Raw genomic sequence first — 21,637 nt, 5'->3', positions numbered from 1 at the left:
ATGTTATTCACAGATGGAATTCTTGGGAGTGGCATCACTAAGTTCAAGAACACAATGCATTTGTGGGCATTGATCAGATACCGTCTGCACCCAATAGACTTGTGGCTTTCCTGTAGAACCAAAACCACCATCACCACGTGTAACGTTGTCCCTTTGTGGAACACAACTTTGAAATGGGACTAACTGAGCAAGTCGAGTTCCTTTCTCAATAGTCACAGGTGGTGTAGCTGTCGATACCATGGCACATATTTGTCCTGTGTAATCAGCATCAATCACTCCAACATGTACCATGAGGCCTTGTAAGGTGCTACTAGATCTTCCTATTAGTAAGGCACTTAAGCCTTTGCCAATTGGCCCCCAAGCGTCCAGGGGCATCTTGTGTACGATGGGGGTGGCTCCCCAGAGTCCACCACTTCAGTCCCTTCCTCACCCGTTATAGGACTGCCCTCCTCATCGTCTGACTCAGGTGGCAAGGATGGAAAACCCAGACTCGAGATGGGGTTAGTAGAAATAGGAGGAGAAGGCCATGCCTCCGTTTCCCCCAAGGCTGGAGCAAGAGGTGCAGAGGGACGCACCAGTCCTCCAGGGTGGATAACACCCAGCCCTCTTTGAGTCTCTTTTACAGCTGCTATTTGGTCACGAGGCAACACGTACTCATATTGTTTATCTTTTGTGTTCATCAGGAGCAGTCCCTTATTTTCTTTAACAGCCATTTTCTTTCAGTCGGGACGGACAAACGACAAGACTCTCCTTGAAGAGTTAAGTTAAGCTCAGTCTTTATTACAAACTTGGCTTTCTTATATATATAATCTTTTGTTCACGCTCCGTTCACGCGTTCTTTCTACGCATTCAATTGGTTAGGTGACATAGCACACGCGCTCGTAGCTACAATACGATTGGTTATTGAAATCCTGTTCACATTGCTCAAAATCTGGCTTTCTCACAGCCTAACTCTCGTTGTTCTCTCAAGCAATCTTCTTCTTTCTCCTTTTTGTTACATTGTCCTTATATGATGCAACTGGCGGCCTTCTTATGGGTACACTGCAATCTCTATCTCTTCTGTCAAGGGGTCTACGGACCCGCCATATCCCCCAACATTGGTCAATTTTTGGTCACCTGTCCTGATGGGGAATCCAAAGGGAAACCTCTTCCTGTATCTCCCCACCCTTCCCCACTAGATAAGGCCACACTCAGCAGGAAAAAGCGGTGGGGTCGCGGAAGAAGGGGGTCGGGGGATGTCTCCCAAGGTGGGTGCAGCTCTGAAACGGCCCGGGCAGCTGGGAGGAGGTGAGGGTTTTCCGTTGCATTGTTTGTTTTTCGTTGTTGTTCCTTCACTTATTAAACCATCTCTGTCTTGCCTGCTCGGAGTGTTTGTTCTGAGCTGATGGCTTTCACTTTCGCCTCTGACTCACTTCCTTTCCCGGAAGAGGGGGGAGGTGCAGGCCCAGGGCACAGGACAAAGGCGGGCAGGAGCCAGGCTGCAGCAAAGCTCTTGCAGCCCAGGGCAGGCGACGAAGACGACGGTGAGTCCCTTCCCCTGATGCCTCCTCCCCACCCCGTGCAAGCAGCCCTGGACGCTGGGGCTGTGGAATGGCTCCTGCTGACCCCAGCAAGTGACAGGGACCCCAACAAGGGACAGGGACCCCAGCAAGTGAGGGGGACGCCAGCGGGGGGGAGGAGGACGAGGTCCAAGGATCTGCTCAGGCTCTGGGATGGAGCAAGGGGAATGGGTGTCTGGGAGCAGGCGTTCATCCCCTCATGGCTTTGCATGCAAGTTAGGACTCGCCCAGGCTCGCACCCTGTGCCCTAAGCTCTCCTCTCCTCCCCGCTGTGCCCGTGACAGGAGGGGCAGCCTCTTGTCCCCCAGTGTCAATCCCCTTGATGTTGCTGGAAGAGGGCAGGGCTTGTGAGGTCCTCAGAGAGGAGCCAAAGCCCAGGAGTGGGCAGTGTCCGTGGAGCTCGCCATTGCCGGAGCGAGTCCCAGGGCATCCGGGAGGTTGTAGTGGGGCAGGTTCTGGGCCTGTGCATGGGCTGAGCCCTTTTGCTGCCTCCATGTCCATGGGGTTGACTGGAGCCTGGGAGGGGCTGGTGATGGCGTTGGCTGGTGGTGGTTTAACCCCAGGTGGCAACTAAGCCCCACGCAGCCCCTCGCTCACTCGCAAACTCGTGGGATGGGGGAGAGAGTCAGCAGTGAGACAACTCCTAGGTTAAGATGAAAATAGGCAAAGCAAAAGCTGTGTGTGCCAGGAGAGCAGAACAGTCGGGTGGAGGTCAGGTGTCCCAGCTGTGTCCCCTCCCAACTTCTTGTTCACCCTGTGCTGGTCTTGGCTGGGATGGAGTTGATTTTCTTCCTTGTAGTCTGCATGTGGCTGTGCTTTGGACTGTGCTGAAAGCAGCGTTGATAACACGGGGGTGTTTTCTCTATTGCTGAGCGGCGCTTACACAGAGTAAGGGCCTTTTCTGCTGCTCACACCACCCCACCAGTGAGTGGTCTGGGGGTGGGCAAGAGGTTGGGTGAGGACATGGCCAGGACCTTCAAAAATCATCTAGTCCGAACCCCCCGCCGTGAGCAGGGACATCTTGCACTTGATCAGGTTGTTCACAGCCCCTTCCAACCGGACCTTGAGCACTTCCAACGGTGGGTCATGCGCAAGTTCCATGGGGAATCCACAGCTCCTCCGGGAAACCTCTTCCCATATCTCCCCACCCTTCCCCACTAGATAAGGCCACACTCAGCAGGAAAAAGCGGTGGAGTCGAGGAAGAAGGGGGTCGGGGGATGTCTCCCAAGGTGGGTGCAGCTCTGAAATGGCCCGGGCAGGTGGGAGGAGGTGAGGGTTTGCTGTGGCGTTGTTTGTTTTTCGTTGTTGTTCCTTCACTTATTAAACCATCTCTGTCTTGCCTGCTCGGAGTGTTGGTTCTGAGCTGATGGCTTTCACTTTCGCCTCTGACTCATTTCCTTTCCAGGAATAGGAGGGGAGGTGCAGGCCCAGGGCACAGGACAAAGGCGGGCAGGAGCCAGGCTGCAGCAAAGCTCTTGCAGCCCAGGGCAGGCGACAAGACGACGGTGAGTCCCTTCCCCTGATGCCTCCTCCCCACCCCGTGCAAGCAGCCCTGGACGCTGGGGCTGTGGAATGGCTCCTGCTGACCCCAGCAAGTGACAGGGACCCCAACAAGGGACAGGGACGCCAGGGCATCAGTGATGAACGTGTGGGGGGAGGAAAGGAGAGATGGGTGCCTTGCATGGGCCAGCAGCACGCACGTCCCTGTGGGAGGCACAGTGGAGGGTGAGAGGGGCTTTGATGGGGTTCGGCATAAGAAATTAATGAAAAAATTCTTGGGGTGCTCCCCTCAGCTTCAGCCTCGCCACCTGACCTCTCCTTTCCTTGGGGCTGGTGTGACTCTCCAGTTGATCCTCTTGTCTCGAGCCCTGCCTGAGGCCATCGCTATGTCCCACCCCCATTTTTGCACATTTCTCCACTCAGCAAACTTCAAAGCGGTGCTTAGGACATAGTGCAGAGCAGTCCCACCATCCCGCCAGGCTTTCCGAAATGCAGCTGTTTCTGTTGGGAGGGAAATGGGAAGGGGCTGTGCACCTCGTCTAAGGGCCATCGTTGTCTTCACAGCAGCGCTTGCAATGGGGAAAAAGAGGAGGCAGGTGGAAGGTCCCCACCGTGTTAACCGTCCCATCTTGCAGTCTCCTCTCCAGGCTGTGTTTGCTGTCAGCGATGGCATCTGAAATCCACGTGCCGGAGCCCGTGTGCCTCATTGAGAACACGCAGACGAAGGGGCTGGTGGTCCAGCAGGAGGCCCTGCAGGTGCTGTCAGGGATCACCCAGCCCGTGGTGGTGGTGGCCATCACAGGGCTGTACCGCACTGGCAAGTCCTACCTCATGAACAGGCTGGCTTGTCAGAGGAAAGGTGAGAGAGGTCCCAGCCCCGGATGCCCAACGTACCTGTATTGAACGCTGTTGAGACCCTTGCGACCTCCCCACAGGTTTCTCCTTGGGCAGTGGTGTGCAGTCCCACACCAGGGGTATCTGGATGTGGTGTGTACCTCACCCGTGCAAGCCTGGACACACTCTGGTGCTGCTGGACACGGAAGGGCTGGGTGATGTGGAGAAGGTGTGGAAGAAGCGGCCGCTGCCTTTGCACATTCCCAGCACTTTGTCACCAGCCATGGTGACCAGAGGCCAGGGGGGTTCCCACCACCTGTGGTGGCTTCAGCCAGCGTGCTGGGAAGAGCCAGAGGCCATGGGGAAGGAGGCTGGGGCAGGCAAGGTGCCAAACTCCTCTGCTTTTCTGGGAAAGAGCAGCAGAACAGGACAGAGGAGCTCAGGGAGCACTTTGCTAGAGGTGTGTGGGACCCTGAGAGTTAAGAGCTGAGGATAAGCCCAGCTCGAGAAGGAGGTGGTGATGGCATGGGGGTGGGTCTCTCCAAGACCTGGTCTTGCCGTGGCCTGTCGGTAAGGAGCATTGAGGGTCTGGGCATGTGGGGCTTTGCCCCCAAGACTTAGGGGGTCTTGTTGGTAACAGCCAAGGGTACTTCCTCCAGGGTGACATGAAGAACGACATGTGGATCTTTGTGCTAACCATGCTGCTCTCCAGCACCCTGATCTACAACAGCAAAGGCACCATTGACCAGCAAGCCGTGGACCAGCTGCAGTATCCTTGGTGGGACAGCAGCAGGAGGGATGCCCTCCTCTCCCTGAGTGGTGGGCAAGGGCTTGACAAATCCTAGTTCCTCAAACAGCCAAAGGACCTTCTGGTGGTGCCCAGTGATATGCTTTGAGTCCTTAGGAGTGCCACGTGGTGGACCTCCAGGCTGAGGGGTTTTCTCCCTCTTCCTTCCGGCGGTTCCTGGCTGTTCTCTGTCCCCGCAGAGTCTCCTCTCTTGCCCGTGAAGTGCTGAGCGGTTGCAGGGTGGCGATGCCCCTGCATTCAGAGCTGAGGTCCCTGTTTCCTTAGCCAGCTCCCTAGCTATGTGATGAAGCTGACTGAGCAGGTCAAGTTGAAAGCAGCACCCGAGCAGAGCGAAGATGAACTGGAGGATTCAGAAAACGTTGCCCCCATCTTCCCGACTTTTGTGTGGACGGTCCGGGACTTCACACTGCAGCTGGAGGTGGATGGGAAGGAAATCTCTGAGGATGAATACTTGGAGAATGCTCTCAAGTTAAAGGCTGGTAAGGGAATGGTGCTGTGCTGCTGGAGACGTCCAACCCCAGCAGCATTTCAGTGTAAGTCAACAACAGCCCAAGCCCTGGTGAACTTGCTCCGTGTGCTCCTACCCCACAGGTAGCAGCCCAGAGACCCAACGCTACAACCAGCCCCGGGAATGCATCTGCCGGTTCTTTCGGGATCGCAAGTGCTTTGTTTTTTACCAGCCGGCCCACAGGAGGGACCTGGTTCGCTTGGAGGAGCTTCAGGACGATGAGATCGATTGTGAATTCCGGGAGCAGGTGGAGAAATTCTGCAGCCACATCTGGGAAAAGTCTCCGCCTAAGACCATCCCTTGCGGCCGCACCATAACAGGGACCCGTGAGTGCTGCTGTGCAGAGGGTTGGATGGCCAGCATCCCTTGGCTCTGCCTCTGGGGAAGGATCAAATGCCCAGCCAAATGGTGGAGGTGGGGAAAGGGAGAGGTTTTCTGCTGGCTGCTGTCCCTGCCTGTGGATCTGGAGCCGCTGGATGCTGTAGACGGGGTGGGAAAGAGGAAAGGAAGTTCAGGAAGGCTGTGGCAGGCAGGCAGCAGGGATATGGCAGGAGCCAGCGGCGAGCGGGAGCCGGTGTTTTGTTCAGGCTGCAGATCTCTCATCCTTGGTCCTCCTTGGCAGTGCTGGGGAAACTGGCAGAGAGCTACGTGGAGACCATCCGGAGCGGGGCAGTGCCGTGCCTGGAGAGCGCGGTGCTCGCCCTGGCAAAGACTGTAAATGCAGCGGCAGTGAAAGAGGCTGTGACGTTGTACCAGGACCTGATGGAGCGGCGAGTGAAGCTGCCGACGGAGACGGTTCAGGAGCTGCTGGATCTGCACACCCAGTGCGAGCGGGAGACGCTGGAGCTGTTCCAGAAACAGGCGTTCGAGGAGGAGATCTGCTCTTTCCTGGCAGATCTTACAGTAGGTGGTCCCCAGCCCAGCCAGGATTCCCCCAGGGACGCCACCATCCCCTTAGCTTTGGGGAAACAGCATGGTCCTGGGGGGAGGGGGTCTCCTGCCTCCTGCCAGAGGACACTGCTGTGCCCTGTGCAGAGCAGACTCGGTCCCAAGGCCCGCTCTCACGTTCTGCAGGCTGTCAGTTGTCCTGCTGCACCACCTCTTCTCCCTAGGTTCAAAAGCCGTGCTGCAAAGGGGACGAGGCTCAGCCCTGCCCGCTCTCTTGCCCCAGCCCAGATGTGTCTCTGCCCTGGCTGGAAGCCTGTAGCCTTCCACGCTTCCCCTCTCCTGCCGACTAATTCTTGCCCCTGTCTTTTGTGAAGCCCGTGGTCCCTGGCGTGCTCTCTGCTCCTGGGCACCTTGGTCCAGAGATGTTCCTGAGCGCAGAATGGCCTCCCCCTGTGTCTCCTCCCGGCCGATTACCCCACGGACTGGCGATCCCAGTTTCCATGTCAACAGGGCTTGATTTTTGCCCGGCGTGAGAGCGGTGGCCGCAGCTCAGCCTGGGCTGATTCCTTCCCTCTGCCCCTTTCCGGACAGTGCCAGGTGGAGGCAATCAAGGACAAGTTCTGCAGGGACAACGAGCAGGCGTCCCGTGAGAAGTGCGAGGCCGCGCTCAGGGACCTCTTCCAGGACTTGGACAGAAAAATCACCGATGGTGTCTACAATGTGCCGGGGGGTCACCAGCTGTTCGAAGGAGACCAGCAGGCGCTGTTGGAGAAATATGGGGAACTGCCTGGCAAGGGGGTGATGGTAGGAACAAGAGCAGCTCCCCTGCCGGGAAGAGGCTCCACGTCCCATCCCCTTCCCCCACGTAACCATTTCCCCCCAGCTGCTGTTTCTGCCCTTGATTCCTCTTCTACCTGTGCTCCTACAGGCTGATGCCGTCCTGCAGGAGTTCCTCCAACGCAGAGAGGCTCTGGACAAGAACATCCTCAACATAGACCTCGCCCTGGAAAAGAAGGACAAGGAGCTGAAAGGTAACTTGTGGGCAGGAGAAATGTCACTGCCTGTAGACGGCCAAGCTTGGTGGGGGGCACACAACAGTACTCCTTGGGGGTTTGGTGGGCTCAGCTCCTGCCTTTGCAACACCTCTCTTTCTCCGTCCCCAGATGTGCAACAGCAGTATGAGAAGGCTCAGCAGGAGTGGGATGCCCGGTGGAAGCAGGAGGCTGAAGACAAGCAGAAGTTGCAGGACAAGTTGCACAGCACTGAAGAAGAGGTGGCTCGTCTGAGAAAGAAGCTGGAGGATCAGCCTAAGAAGCGGCGGGAGGAGCACCCAAAGACCAGCAAACGTAAATCGAAGGTACGAAGTGGGAGGGTGCAGGTGCCACGACGTGGCTAGCAGGCAGGAATGGCGAAGGGGTCCCAGCTGGGTCCCTCCCATTGATTCTTGGCTCTGTGCCGCTCCCACAGCACGCACCGTGCCCTTGCTGACAATCTGACTCTTTTCACAGGAAGAGAGCGGCTGTTCCAATGGTGGCTTCGGTGGGAGTGGTGGCCCCTTTGGACGGGGTCCGGGACCCTTTGGTGGTAACGGAGGCCCCTTTGGATGGGGTTCGGGGCACTCTGGAGGCTCTGGACAGGAGCAGGGATATGGCAATAATAACTGCAACTGGTGGAAATTCTTCAAGCGACTATTGAGGTGTTTTTCTTATGTGTTTACGCTGATTATGGCATTCCGCTGGAGGTAACCATGAAGATTTTCTTTAAAACCCCTCTAGTAACAAGGGAAGAGAGGTGTGTAGTGTCCCCACGTAGAAATCTGTTAGAATTTTTAAAGCTTTTCCTGCAATATGCTTGCCACGGAGTGCAGAAGTGACCGCCCTGTCTGCTTGTACCGCTCTATCTGCTATGTTCATGTATGTCTCCTCCGGGAGAAGATGTTCTCCTCTTCCTTCCCAGAGCACCTGGTCTCTCACTCCATCTGAAGGCACAGGGAACATCTAAAGCCGGGGTGGCCCGGGGCACAGAAAGTCCAACAGACAGGTCTGGGAGCATTTTGCCCGTCTCAGAACACGTCACGGAGGAACGTAGCACACCTCGTGTAGAGACCTCCTCACCAGGGCTACGGGAAACATGACCAGCGAGGTTTATGCCCGCTGGCTGATATCCTAGGGTCGCACTTTCTGCAGCTGCGGGAAGTAGCACGGAGGTTGTGAGTAAACCAGGAATCCACGTGGTGAGCGCGACCTGGTTTGCTTGGCGTCAGTCCCAGGCAGAGTGACCCAGAAGGAGTGAGCCCGCGATCCAGGGAGCGGCAGGTGAAAGGCATCCTCTGCAATGGAGCTTTTCCCACCCAAGGCTCTTCTCACTTTGAAGCCGTGAGGAAGTTCTGCCTGCCGTGATGTCCTGCTCTCTACTCGCTCACCCCCTCTTCCCTCTCTTCACACCAGGAGATCCCCAAGTGCCCCTTCCCTGTTTGCACAGGCAGCTTTTGCTTCACCTATTAAACTGTCTTTATCTCGACCGATGCATTGTCTCACTTTTACCCTTCCCGTCCTCTCCTCCATCCACTATTGGCGTGGGGCTCAGCTGCCTCCCGGGGTCAGCCCATGTCACTCATGGGCAAAGGGGTTTCCCCCTTTGCTACAGGGAATTACATTTTCAGCCGCACCTGGAGAAGAAGCAGGGACACTAACATGAAGGTGTAGAGGTTTTTGAGTTCTTTATGGACAGAGGGGCTGCTCCAAAGGCAGTTACCCCAGTGACGCTCGCCCCTCAAATGCCTTCCCTGCTGTGTGGGCACTCCATCCCTGCAGGGGAGGTCCTCAGGTGAGAGAGGAAGGTCTGCAGGTGACAGAGGGAGGTCTGCGGAGCACTGACCCTGCTTGGCCAGCAAGGTCCTGGGGAACCTCCCGGGGACAAAGCCCGGGCTCTGCTCCTCCACCTGCTGTTGTGCCGGGGCTGTTTTCCCTGCCGAGCCCTCACACCGTGAGACTGTCTCCCTTCATTGCCACACTCTAGTCAAATTATTGACATCATTTGTTTCATCTTTTGCCAAATTTTGGTGCGGAACCATGGTCCCATACACCACACGCGTAAACATCAATGGTTTGCCGTTTGTTCCCATGCTCTTGGGCCCGTACTCTATGTTCTAAGGGACAGAGGACGGTTCCACGGTGGCTTAATCCCAGCGCAATGACTGGGCGTATGGTGGGTACCGAAGCATTGCGTATTGTCACAACAAAAGCTGTGGCTTTACTGCTGGTGAGGTCATAAGTGAACGTAAGCAAACGCCACCGAGACTGGAAATCCTTTTTCAGGGATTGCATTATCCTTTTGATCTCGGTGGGCAAGGTGCCCTCATCGCCTTCCCTTATAAGTGCCTCTGTGGTAGATTGCACCCAGAACTGGGAAATGGTTTTCTTATCAGGAAACCCATACCCAGAGAAAGATTTGTGATATGATAAAAAGAAAAAAAATAAACCATAAATTGGATACTAGGTGCCCTTCCCTCAATCTCTGGGACCTGGCCAGTCATTTTGTTGCAGAAGTTTATCAGGTTGGTCTCCTTCTGGAATCCATGGTGGCTACGCCTGGTGATTTTCTTGTTGTTCACGTGCCTGGAAATGGTTTCCAGGATTAGCTGCTCCTTCTTGTTCCTAGGGATCAAGATGAGGCTGGCTGGCCTGTAGATCCAAGTCTGGCTATGTCATTGGTGCCTTCTTGGAAGAGCAGCAGGGAATAACAGTCCAAGGGCTGGAATAGCTTCAGCAGCCTCTCAGCAATGCACCTGTTGATCAAAGGCAGCAGAAGGAGTTTTTTAGAAGCTTCCAGAGGTTTCTAGCGGCTTGTTGAGGGTCAAGGAATCCTGTGTCTCTCCTTATCTGGCACCCACACCTTCCTCAGAGGGTACCCTGGAGCCCCCTGACGATCTTAGACAAAGCCCCCATTTCAAAACATTTCCAGGACACTATTGGGCGAAGCCCTGAGGAACTTGGTAGGAATTCAGTGCTCCTCCTCATGTGAGTGGAAGGTTGGTCTAGAGACTTCCCAAGGTCCCTTCTGACCTGAATGCTTTGGTGTTTCTGCCACCACTGACAGCAGTTAGTGCGATTCTTGTAGACGTGAATTCCTCCTCTGCACGTGGCTTAGCACCAAGTGTGGCAAACGCAGCACCAGCCCCTCCCACGGTGTGATGTTGGCTCTTGGGCCTGCAGCATTTTGAGTTCCAAGTTTATTTGTGAAGGGCTACTTGTTCAGATCGCGCCCTCTTCACAGCCCGCAACACCTGTGCGTGACATCAAGGTGACAAGGGAGAGTGACACAGGCAAAAAGCCATGGCAGGAGGATGACGACATTCTCACAACCGTGACATCCTTTGCACATGCAAGAGAAGCCAACAGGATTGGAAGAGTCTTAAAGATCTCAGGGGTGCAGTTGTAAGGTCAGCTGTCTCGCTAAGGGAGGCTCAGCGAGCTGGATTTGTCCAGTCAGAAGAAAAGGTGACTTTGAGGAGACCACAGAAGAGCCTTCCCACCCCTTTCAGGAGGTAACTGGAGGAGTCGGGCTCTTCACCACGGTACGTGATGGGAGGATGACGGCCAATGACCAACAAGAATGTTTCCCAGAGAGCTGGTGCCATCTCCATCTTTGGAGGTTTTCAGGCCAAAAATGAATAAAATCCTGCGCAAGCTGGTGCAACCTGATGGCTGACCCTGCTGTGAGCAGGCGATTGGGCTAGAGACCTCCTGAGGTCCCTTCCAGTGTTGCCATCCACTACAGGCATTTTCCCTGAGGATGGTCGGGAAAGCACTCATGTTCCCGTGGCCATGGAAATAATGCAGACCTAAGTATGGTCAGATCAACAGCAGTTTTGTGTCCACGCCAGTCAGTCTTTCTCAGGTGAAGGGCTGCTTGGCAGATGCCCCCACACAGCCATGACCTTATCCTTGGCTTCATCTTTTATCTCCTTCTTCCCTCTTTTGTCCCTCCCAAGTTCTTCCCTTGGATCATCCTCATGCCCTCCCATACAAACAGCCCACCCCTCTTAAAGCTTCCCTTGTTGGCTCTGGTTTTGCTTCTTTTGTCCCTTCAGTTGGTGTTTTTGGGATGGTCACCATGGTAATGCCTTCCTTGGCTTGCAATTTCGTTTAACTAGTGTCTCCTCTTTTAATGTATGATCTGTCCTGTCCTTTAAATTCCTTATGCTTTGTCCTTGTGCCAGACACCCCAAGTCACGTGGGACATCTGCACGCTCACACTAACAGCAGGCACAATGGAGCTTCAGTCCAAGTGCACCTTGAGAATCTCAGGGATTACGCCAACAGAAACCTCAAGAAGATTTCAAGGAGATGGGATCTTCTCCTTCTGATCTTCTACGTTAGGGGACAAAACAACCCTGTACATCAAAGCAGGCTTGGACCTGAACTGAATGAGGAGCAACCTGGAGGAGAAGGGCCTGGGCATTACGAGCGATGCCATACAGGACCGTGGTGCTAACCATGAATATGGCCACGTGCACATTGGGCTGTGCCGGGAGGAGCGTGGCCACCCAGGCAAGGGGAGTTATCACCCCCAGGACTTAGCACGGGTGTGGCCACATCTGGAATAGTGTGTCCTCATGTGGGGCTCTCTCTTCTGGAGGAGCGGGGAGGAACTGGAGTGGGCCCATAGGAGGGCTACCAAGATGGGGTTAGGGACCATGTGCGGAAAGGCTGAGAGGTGGGGACCGCATTGGCCTGGTGAAGTGGCAGCTCAGAGAAGAATAATAGTAGCTTCAGAAAGCTTGACTGTTACTGTCAGAGATGATCTCGTGGTTTTTGGTAGAGGGAAAGAGCACGAGACAGGAAAGCCATGAGAAACTGCCGTTTTGGATGTGCAGATGGACGTGAGGAGACAGAAACGTCGCTCGAAGGAAGGTGGTGCTTTGGCGCAACAGGTCACTCAGAGGGAGTCTGCGTTAACCCATGATTTTGCATTTGAAGGAGCAGCCAGTGAGGATGGAGAGATGTCAGTAAAGGCAGGGACGTGCCAGGGTGAGAACAAGGTGGGGAAGTGTGTTGGGTGTCTACAGTCTGCAGGGAAAGAGGCGCAGGCACGGGACGGTGTAGGACAGCCTGTGGTGGAGATGGCCAAGGGTGCCGTCAAGGCCAAAAAGCCCTGACAGAACTGAGCTCTTTGTCCCCTTGGCTATGGCTGATGTCTCTGCCACCAGGGCCTACGAGGAGACACATTGTTCCCATGGCACAGAGGCCACGTTGCCTTCTTGCGCCCCCCGGCGAGGCTGGGAGGTGTCGTACTGTTGTCCTTCACTTGGCACCACACCCCCCCGCATCCCATGAAAGCCCTGAGCCATGTGTGATGGACGGGGTCTCTCTCCTGAGGGTGAGGGGCTGGGGTCAGGGCTTGGCATTTGGCTTCATAAAGCACACCAAGGCTTCACGCAGCGTCGGAGCCACCGGCACTTTGCCTGCCTGTCATCGCCACCTCCGAACTTCTGCTCTAACGAGTCCAAGGGGAGGCCGTCTTGGTAATGGCCCTCGGTGGGGCTTGTTAATGCTCCAAGACACTTCAGCATTTCTTTCTGACTCCTTGAGCAGTTTGTGCAACCTCCCCTCAGCGCTGCGGGTCCACGGGCTCAGCACCGAACCCACCGTGGGGCTCATTACAAGGCAGAGAGCCCTCGTGTGCCTTGTCTCTTCCCGTAACTTTCTTCAAGTCCTCAAGACTCCTGCAGCTAATTGGAGAGCTTTCAGGCTGGTAGTTACAGAGGAAGACTTCAACGAGGACATAATGAGAAGGGAGTTTTGCATTTTAAAGGCATTTGTTTTTATTTTCCAGTTTACGAAGCAGCGATAGCAGCAGTCTCAAATAGGTATTGATCCAGAGGGTCACCTAAGCAGGTATGGGCAGGTAGGAAAAGCAGTCCCTTGAGGCCACACACTCAAGGGGCATCCTTGCTCCTCACCTCCCCGACCCCACCGTTCCTCTGATCGGCCCCCTGGGCCTTGCGGCACTTGTCCTTACATCAGACTTCTCCACTGAAGTCTGCAGCTGGACGTTACAGCTCCTTGGCACCAATTCCCACCTGCTTTCCTCAGGGAACTGCCTGCACGCAGGCACAGGAGGACTTCTCCTCATTGCCTAAAGAACAAAAGCTACACATGATGCAACTCAATAAGCTTTAAAACTCTCTCCTCTACTACATGCCAAGTGCAAGCTGCATCTAACGAGGGTCACCTTCCACAAGGCATATCCATACGAGAACCGGTTTAGAGAGAGCGCTAGGAAAATACAGATAGAAACATACTTAAGGAGTTGCCTCAAGAGTTCATCAGACTTCTCAGAGAGGCAGGAAGTTCCTAACTCCCTGAAGGCCAACGCAGCAACCAGATAGTTTGGAGGAGTCTGACTGATGGAAGAGCAAGGGGAGGGGGAAATCTGGAGATCCACGGGAAGGGTAGGGACAACCTCTTCAGCCTGCTCTTGACTTCAGCTTTGGAAGAAAAGTCCAACCTCCAGACACTTGCACTGAGGAAATCTCCCTTTATTACAGAGATGTGACACAGGAGTCATAGAATCACAGAACGTGTTGGGTTGGAAGGGACCTTTAAAGGCCATCTAGTCCAACTCCCCTGCAGTGAGCAGGGGCATAGAATCATAGAATCATAGAATCATTCAGGTTGGAGAAGGCCCTTGCGATCATCGAGTCCAACCATCAACCCCACTCTACAAAGTTGTCCCCTAGACCATAACCCCTAACACCACATCTAAACGACTCTTAAACACATTCAGGGATGGTGACTCCACCACCTCCCTGGGCAGCCTATTCCAGGGTCTGAGCACTCTTTCTGTGAAAACTTTTTTCCTAATGTCCAGTCTAAACCTACCCTGCTGCAGCTTAAAGTCATTCCCCCTTGTTCTATCGCTAATTACCTGTGAGAAGAGACCAGCACCAACCTCTCTACAATGGCCTTTCAAGTAGTTGTAGAGAGCGATGAGGTCTCCCCTCAGCCTCCTCTTCCTCAAACTAAACAAACACTCCCAGCTCCTTCAATCGCTCCTCATAAGATTTATTCTCCAGGCCCTTCACCAGCTTTGTTGCCGTCCTCTGCACTCGCTCCAGCACCTCGATATGTCTCTCGTATTGAGGTGCCCAAAACCGGACACAATACTCCAGGTGTGGCCTCACCAGTACTGAGTACAGGGGGACAATCACCTCCCTCCTTCTGCTGGTCACACTAGTTCTAATACAAGCCAGGATGCCATTGTCTTTCTTGGCCACCTGGGCACACTGCTGGCTCATGTTCAGCCCCTTGTCAATTAGAACCCCCAGGTCCTTTTCTGCCAGGCAGCTCTCCAGCCACACTGCCCCAAGCCATTAGCGATGCAAGGGGTTGTTGTGGCCCAAGTGCAGGACCCGGCACTTGGCCTTGTTGAAGCACATTCCATTAGTGTTGGCCCATCAGTCCAATCTGTCCAAGCCTCTCTGTAGAGCCTCCCTATCCTCATGCAGATCAACACTCCCGCTTAGCTTCGTGTCATCTGCAAACTTCCTGATGATACACTCTATGTCCTTATCAAGATCGTCAATAAAGACGTTAAACAGAAATGGTCCCAACACCAAGCCCTGAGGGACACCACTTGTGACCGGCCGCCAGCTGGATTTAACTCCATTGACCATGTCTTTAACTAGATCAGGTTGCTCAGAGCCTCATCCAGCCTGGCCTTGAACGTCTCCAGGGATGGGGCCTCCACCCCCTCTCTGGGCAACCTGGGCCAGTGTTTCACCACCCTCATTGTAAAGAACTTCATCCTAATGTCTCATCTAAACCTGCCCTGCCCTAGTTTAAACCATTGCCCCTCGTCCTATCGCTACATGCCCTTGCCAGCAGCCCCTCCCCGGCTTTCCTGTAGGCCCCCTTCAGGTACTGGAAGGCCGCTATAAGGTCTCCCCAGAGCCTTCTCTTCTCCAGGCTGAACAACCCCAACTCTCTCAGCCTGTCCTCATAGCATAGGTGCTCCAGCCCTTTGATCATCTTCGTGGCCCTCCTCTGGACCCGCTCCAACAGCTCCGTGTCCAGCTGTACCACCACGCCAGAGACATGTACAGGACCCCTGGGTCAGACAGACTGGCTTCATGTCTCTGGAGAAGTGGGGTGGATGCAGACATTCCTGGCAAAACACGATGATCACAAACCAAATGGCCAATACAGAGGAGGTTCCTGAGATGAACTGGAAAGCGCTTGTGAAGAGACATGGGCAGCTTATTCCTGCTTCTGAATCAGGTTCTTCAGTGTGTCTTTGAGCTCTTGGTTCCTCATGCTGTAGATGAGGGGGTTCAATGCCGGGGGCAGCAGTGAGTACAGAACAGCCATCAACAGATCCAGTGACCGGGACGAGGTGGAGGGGGGCTTCAGGGAGGCAAACATACCAGTGCTGACATACAGGGAGACCACGGCCAGGTGAGGGAGGCACGTGGAAAAGGCTTTGTCCTGTCGCTGCTCAGAGGGGAACCCCAGCACGGCCCTGAAGATCTGCACGTAGGACAGCACAATGAAAATTAAACACCCAAACCCAAGAGGGACACTAACCACAAGAAGCCAGGCTTCCCTGAGAGAGGAGTTGGAGCAGGAGAGCTTGAGGATCTGGGGAATCTCACAGAAGGACCGGCCCACAGCATTGCCTTGGCAGAGCGGTAGTGAAAATGTGTTGGCAGTTTGCAGCAGAGAGTGGAGGAAACCACTGCCCCAGGCAGCTGCTGCCATGTAGACACAAGCTCTGCTGCCCAGGAGGCTCCTGTAGTGCAGGGGTTTGCAGATGGCAACGTAGCGGTCATAGGCCATGACGGTGAGAAGAAAATATTCCCCTCCAGCCAAGAAGAGAAAGCAAAAGGCCTGTGCAACACATCCATAGTAGGAAATATCCCTGACGTCCCAGAGGGATTTGGCCATGGATTTGGGGACAGCGGTGGAGATGGAGCCCAGATCAAGGAGGGCGAGGTTGAGGAGGAAGAAGTACATGGGGGTGTGGAGGTGGTGGTCACAGGCTACAGCGCCGATGATGAGGCCGTTGCCCAGGAGGGCAGCCAGGTAGATGGCCAGGAAGAGCCAGAAGTGCAAGAGCTGCAGCTCCCGTGTGTCTGCGAACGGCAGGAGGAGGAACTCAGTGATGGAGCTGTTGTTGGACATGTCTCAGGGAATGGGGCACTGTCCATGGAGGAAAAGACAGTGATAAATAAGGGGAGACTTAGACAAAGGTGCTATGGGGCAGATTTACATCCTGGAGGGCAGCTCACAGCTTGGAAGGACACCTCCAGCCCAGCGTCCTGATGATGGTATCTCGTTAAGGGATGACATGAACATTGCTGGGCAGCTGCTCTCAGCCCCCGTGCTCTTCAGGGGACAGTGGGCAAGATGCTGGCGAGCTGCACCACGGCTCTGTGGAGCTCTGGCTGCAGAGGAGGTGGTTCATGCTTTGGACCCCACAGCCCTGAGGGCAGAGGCTCTGCTGGGTGGGAGAGAGGCAAAGGCGTTTGCTCGGAGGAAGGGGTCTGCATTGGAGGGCTTTTCTGAATTCTCCCTCCCACAACATTTCTGGGTTTTGTTCCCCTGTCCCATGCCTTTGCCCTGTCGGTGCTCACAGCCCCCATCCCAACCTCTCTGCACTCCTCTTTGCTCTGCAGAAACCTGCCTGTTGGCAGGGCACGGGCTGGGACATGTTCATGCTCACAGGTGGAAAAGGGCAGGTCAGCACAACGCTGAGGGGTCCAGCAAAGGTGATGCTGGTGCTGTCCATAGGCAGAAGAGAGGATGAAGGCCCTTTAGGAGGCTCCTAGCAGATCTACTGGTCACTCAAAGTTACAGTCCAGGAATCTCAGTGACTTGTTCAAACTTGAGAGCTCCTTTTCCATAGTGTTCTCTCTCCCCACCACGCAACAGTAGGAAACAAAAACCCCAGACCCTGCAAAGCTTTACAGTAATTGGTTGGAATTTGGGGGGGTTTACAATGTGGCCAGCCCTATCGATACTGGGGGAAGATACAGCCGTCCCCAGGCTCACACATTCCCAGACCCTGGCAGATCCCGGACTTGGGCTGTCTGCAAACTCCTGCGCTCCAAGATCTGTTGTGCACATCACGTCAGGGGGACGTTTCCCCACCCCTGAATGCACCCTGCACAGTGTGGTGCCTTCACACGTTGACTGTGGGGCCACATGTGGGGCAGCGGGGCTGTGCTGGTGCAGGGATGAGGACGTGTACAGGAGCCACACTGCCAGGACATCCCAAAATCCCTAAACACCAGCCAGGCACGGCTGTTCCCCCAGTCACTGCGGTGGCTCTGGGATTCCAAGAGGCACCATGGGTTGGAAGCGTAGGGTGGGCACCACGACCCCCAGCTCTGCCAGCAGACCTTCTGAAGCCCCAGCAGCTCCCAAATGTCGGAAGGGGACTCACTGCCCCTCCCAGGGTTGGGAGTCTCTTGGGGCCAGCAGCCGCTGGCACTACCTGCCAGGAGCCACAAGACACAGTGGCCAGCGTGGATTCCTGCACCGCACCTCACAGTGCCTCCCCTCCTATGTGACCGTCGTCTCTCAGGAGCACCGCTGGGTGTGAAGGGGAGCTGCTGGAGCTCTTCTCTGCTGACCCCCATGGCCCCCAGCTCTGCCCTGGTGCCAGCTCACAACCACTCCCACAGTCCTTCTGCAAGTCTGTGTCTCTGCCTGGACCTGGCCGCCGTGGTGTGCCTGCGTGGCCCCGAGATCCCAGACGGGCTCTGCTTGGAGACCACGTTGTGACCCTGGTCCTTGGTCCGAGTGGGGCTGATGATCTGGCCAGGGATCATGACAGAATGGACAGGACAAGAGACGGCAAGGACAAGAAGCAGGAAGGGAAATTGCAAATGAGATTAAGGGAAGAAAAGAAGTATACATACATATTTTCTATATTTGTATATATAATCAGGATAGTGGGTAAGTACAAGTTGGGTTTGGAAAGCGTGTCTGGAGACCAGCTAGACCTCCTCTTAATGCTAACCCATAAGCTCTCAGTTGGCTCCTCACCCATCACGAGGCAGACGTCCAGGCCCTCCAGCTGCTCTCTCACATAAAGGGCAACTGCCCCTCCTCGACTTTCCAGCCTGTCCTGAAAGAGCCTGTGTCCTTCCGTTGCAACCCTCCAGTCCAGGGAGTAACCACACCATGTCTCCATGACACCAGGAAGGTCATAGCCCTGCAACTACCCACAGCTCTCTAACTCACCGTGTGCATTAGTGTATGGGCACTTTAGCACCTTGGGTTCCTGAACAGGGGTTGGGGAATTTCTCCATCATGGTGCCTTGAAGGCACTTCTTGCTGACAGACGAAGATTTCAAAGAGCACGTCACAAAAAATTATTTTATATTCTCACGGGTATATTTTATTCCTTTTCAGTTTCGATAAGAGATGGTAGCAGCATTCTCCGGTTGATGTTGCTCCAGTGTGCCTCCTAAGGAGTTTGAGACCGGCAGGAGACGCAGTCCCTGAGGTCTGAGACCATAGGGACAACCTTGTCCTTCCCTGCCCAGCCCTGCGCTTTCTCTCATGAACCTCCACCCGCCTTCCTTAGAGAACTGACTGCACGCAGGCAAAGAAGGGTTTTTCCTATTTTTCAGTAGCAAAGTCCAGGATTCCATCTTAGAAATGAGACCTGTAGTTGTGACACCGGGCCTGAGCTTCTCTCATGGGCACAGCAGCTCCTGGGGCAGAAGAGAGGGGGCGTTTTCCACCCCACCAGCCCCAAGCCTGGAGAGCACCAATGGCGTGAGGAAGTGGAGGCCAATCACTCTCTTTTTCACACCTTTGGTCCCTAGGATAACAACCTCCCCCTTGAATGCCTTATGCACCCCACTCCCCAGAGCAGCACAAACATCCTGCTCCTGGGGCACCATTTCCAGAAGGCCTCTGGGTCAGACAGACCAGGCTCTTGCCTCTGGAGAAGTGTGGTGATTCCTAAAACTTGTTTACAAAGATAGTGTTCAAGCGCAGAAGAAAAGGACCAAATCACCAAGCCTGGCCTGAGAGAAACTCAGAATTGCCTGTAAAGAGAGAAGGGCAGCTTATTCCTGCTGCAACAGCAGACAGTGGATGAGTCTCTTTAGTGCCTCCTTGAGCTCCTGGTTCCTCATGCTGTAGATGAGGGGGTTCGCTGTGGGAGGCACCACTGCATACAGAACAGCCACCACCAGATCTAGGGAAGGGGACGAGATGGAGGGAGGCTTCAGGTAGGCAAACATGGCAGAGATGGCAAACAGGGAGACCACGGCCAGGTGAGGGAGGCAGGTGGAAAAGGCTTTGTGCCGCCCCTGCTCAGAGGGGATCCTCAGCACAGCCCTGAAGATCTGCACATAGGACAGGACAAGGAACAGAAAACACCCGCAAGCTACACAAAGACTGACCACAGTAAACCCAGCTTTCCTGACATAGGAGTCCGAGCAGGAGAGCTTGAGGAGCTGGGGGATTTCACAGAAGAACTGGCCCACAGCATTGCCTTGGCAGAGGGGTAGTGAAAATGTGTTTCCAGTGTGAATCACCGCGTTGAGGAAACCACCACCCCAGGCAGCTGCTGCCATTTTGATGCAAGCTCGGCTGTCCATGAGGGTCCCGTAGTGCAGGGGTTTGCAGATGGCAACGTAGCGGTCATAGGCCATGACGGTGAGAAGATAGTATTCTGAAGAAACAAAGAAGAGAAACCAGAAGACCTGGGCAGCGCATCTACAGTAGGAAATAACCCTGGTGTCCCAGAGGGAGTTGGCCATGGATTTGGGGACAGTGGTGGAGATGGAGCCCAGATCAAGGAGGGAGAGGTTGAGGAGGAAGAAGTACATGGGGGTGTGGAGGTGGTGGTCACAGGCTACAGCGCCGATGATGAGGCCGTTGCCCAGGAGGGCAGCCAGGTAGATGGCCAGGAAGAGCCCAAAGTGCAAGAGCTGCAGCTCCCGTGTGTCTGCAAATGCCAGGAGAACGAACTCGATGGTGCAGCTGACGTTGGACATTTGGTCCTTCCAGGGATGGGTGACTGTCCGAGGAGGAAAAGACAAGCTCAGAGACTTGTTTGAACAAAGCCCGTTGCATTTGACAACAAAACTCCCCACAGTGCCTTCTGAGTTCTCTGGGGGACCTTCCATCAGGTCTCCAGCTTAAACTCCAGTTTGTGCTGAAGAGGTGCGCCGTGAGGATCAGGGTCCTCTGCCCATGGGTTCAGAGGCGTTGCTCCGGCTCTGCAGCAGGGTTAACACAGAGCTGGCAAAAGCCATTTGGTTGCTGTTCCAAGGGCAGGACGCCCTGAGCTGGGTGAGGAGAACTTAGTCTTGTTACCCAGCGGGTGTATTCCCAGTGACCATCATGAGAGGTGAAATAAGGACCATGCCCAGCTGCTTCCTGGAGGCAAGAGGACAGCATTCATATCCTCCTACTCTTCCTCCTTTCCAAGATTTCAGTCATGTCACTGTCAGCTCTCTCTCAAGGCAAGGAAAGGGAGCAGGCAGAGGTGACGTGGCCCATTGCAGAGGGCTTTATCCCTGTCCTTATGTCAATGCACCACATGCACCATTTCTCCAAGCACTCAATGAATAACACAGTCCGAGACATGCTTGCGTGTAAATGCATGCTCCGACGCATGCGTTTTTTGAGCGGTGAAGGTTCAGCAGTTTCACTGCCTGTTCTGCAGGAAATGAGGGGGAGCAGGTGAGTTTAGACTCTCCAAGTACAGACTCATTTACTTTTCAGCTGCCTGCCTCTTGTCTTCATTGCAACGGCAGAAATTCTCGGCTTTCCCTCATCTCTCAGGGTAAACACTGCCAAGCCACTCGAGGCCAAAAGAGCTCCCTGTAACCTCGTGCAGACTCCCGAGAGGGAGCGTGCTCCTTGGTCTTGCCCGCAGCTGCCCTGTGCTTCCACCTCTCCCAGCTAGAGGACGACTGCACTCAGAGGTCACTCTGCAAAGGACTCAGGACTCTGCTAAGAACAGGAGAGTCCAGTTTCAGAGGGCAAATCTCCAAAGTGCTGTCTCTTTCTCAGCCGGGCTAGGGAGAGTGGCAGGGAGGATGTGAAAAGGCGCCTGACTCAGATGTGGAAACCAGGGACTGTCGCCTACCAGAAGGAGCTTCCAGGAGAGCCGTGCTCTTCTGGAGCACTGTCCGCAGCCTGCCAGGACATGCTGGGGGACAGTCAGGTGTCCTAAAGGTGGGGTCTCCTTAAAAGAGAGCGGGCTTATTCCCCAAGCACACTCACTGCACTGCCACAGCTCCAGGAATGGACACCTCATTGCCATAAAGGCAGCTCCACGGAAGGACCCTCAGAGCCTGAACTGCAGGGGAACCCCCCGCACCCTGCCCTTTATCCCCAGGGGTCTTGAAAAGAGGGACAAGAGCAACAGTGAGAGATGGAGAAACAAGGATCATCACCACGTTCCTCCTACCAAAGGCGGCTTGGAGAGACAGAGAGAGGCAGGCAGCCTGTCAGGAAGGCCTTCCCCTTACCTAGGTGTGTGCACCACCTTCCAGTGGC

At 54.8% G+C, this 21,637-nt stretch overlaps 2 protein-coding genes across 5 annotated transcripts; one reads left to right on the top strand and one right to left on the bottom strand.

Annotated features, from left to right (window-relative positions):
• Positions 1–467: 467 nt before the first annotated feature.
• Positions 468–8,618, top strand: LOC134509587 (guanylate-binding protein 1-like). Of its 4 annotated transcripts, none has more exons than XM_063322151.1 (12): positions 468–1,523; positions 2,966–3,065; positions 3,708–3,919; positions 3,996–4,123; positions 4,554–4,663; positions 4,979–5,181; positions 5,294–5,536; positions 5,833–6,113; positions 6,690–6,902; positions 7,027–7,129; positions 7,262–7,455; positions 7,607–8,618. In XM_063322151.1, exons 1-12 carry the CDS (start codon positions 1,385–1,387, stop codon positions 7,841–7,843), a joined length of 2,163 nt encoding a protein of 720 aa, XP_063178221.1. In that variant the 5' UTR covers positions 468–1,384; the 3' UTR covers positions 7,844–8,618. The 4 variants fall into 4 exon arrangements, with proteins under 4 accessions (XP_063178221.1, XP_063178220.1, XP_063178219.1 ...); XM_063322150.1 differs by having other exon boundaries at positions 469–1,523; positions 2,972–3,065; positions 3,696–3,919; XM_063322149.1 differs by having other exon boundaries at positions 469–1,523; positions 3,696–3,919.
• Positions 8,619–19,126: 10,508 nt separating this feature from the next.
• Positions 19,127–20,124, bottom strand: LOC134509612 (olfactory receptor 14C36-like). Its single transcript, XM_063322184.1, has one exon. The coding sequence runs from the start codon at positions 20,122–20,124 to the stop codon at positions 19,189–19,191; it is 936 nt and encodes a 311-aa protein (XP_063178254.1). The 3' UTR covers positions 19,127–19,188.
• Positions 20,125–21,637: the final 1,513 nt, after the last annotated feature.

Source organism: Chroicocephalus ridibundus, unplaced genomic scaffold (genome assembly GCF_963924245.1).
Source record: "Chroicocephalus ridibundus unplaced genomic scaffold, bChrRid1.1 SCAFFOLD_92, whole genome shotgun sequence".
Classification (NCBI taxonomy): Eukaryota; Metazoa; Chordata; class Aves; order Charadriiformes; family Laridae; genus Chroicocephalus; species Chroicocephalus ridibundus.
The sequence above is the reverse complement of the archived record's forward strand: the minus strand, read 5'-3'. Positions and strand labels throughout refer to the sequence as shown.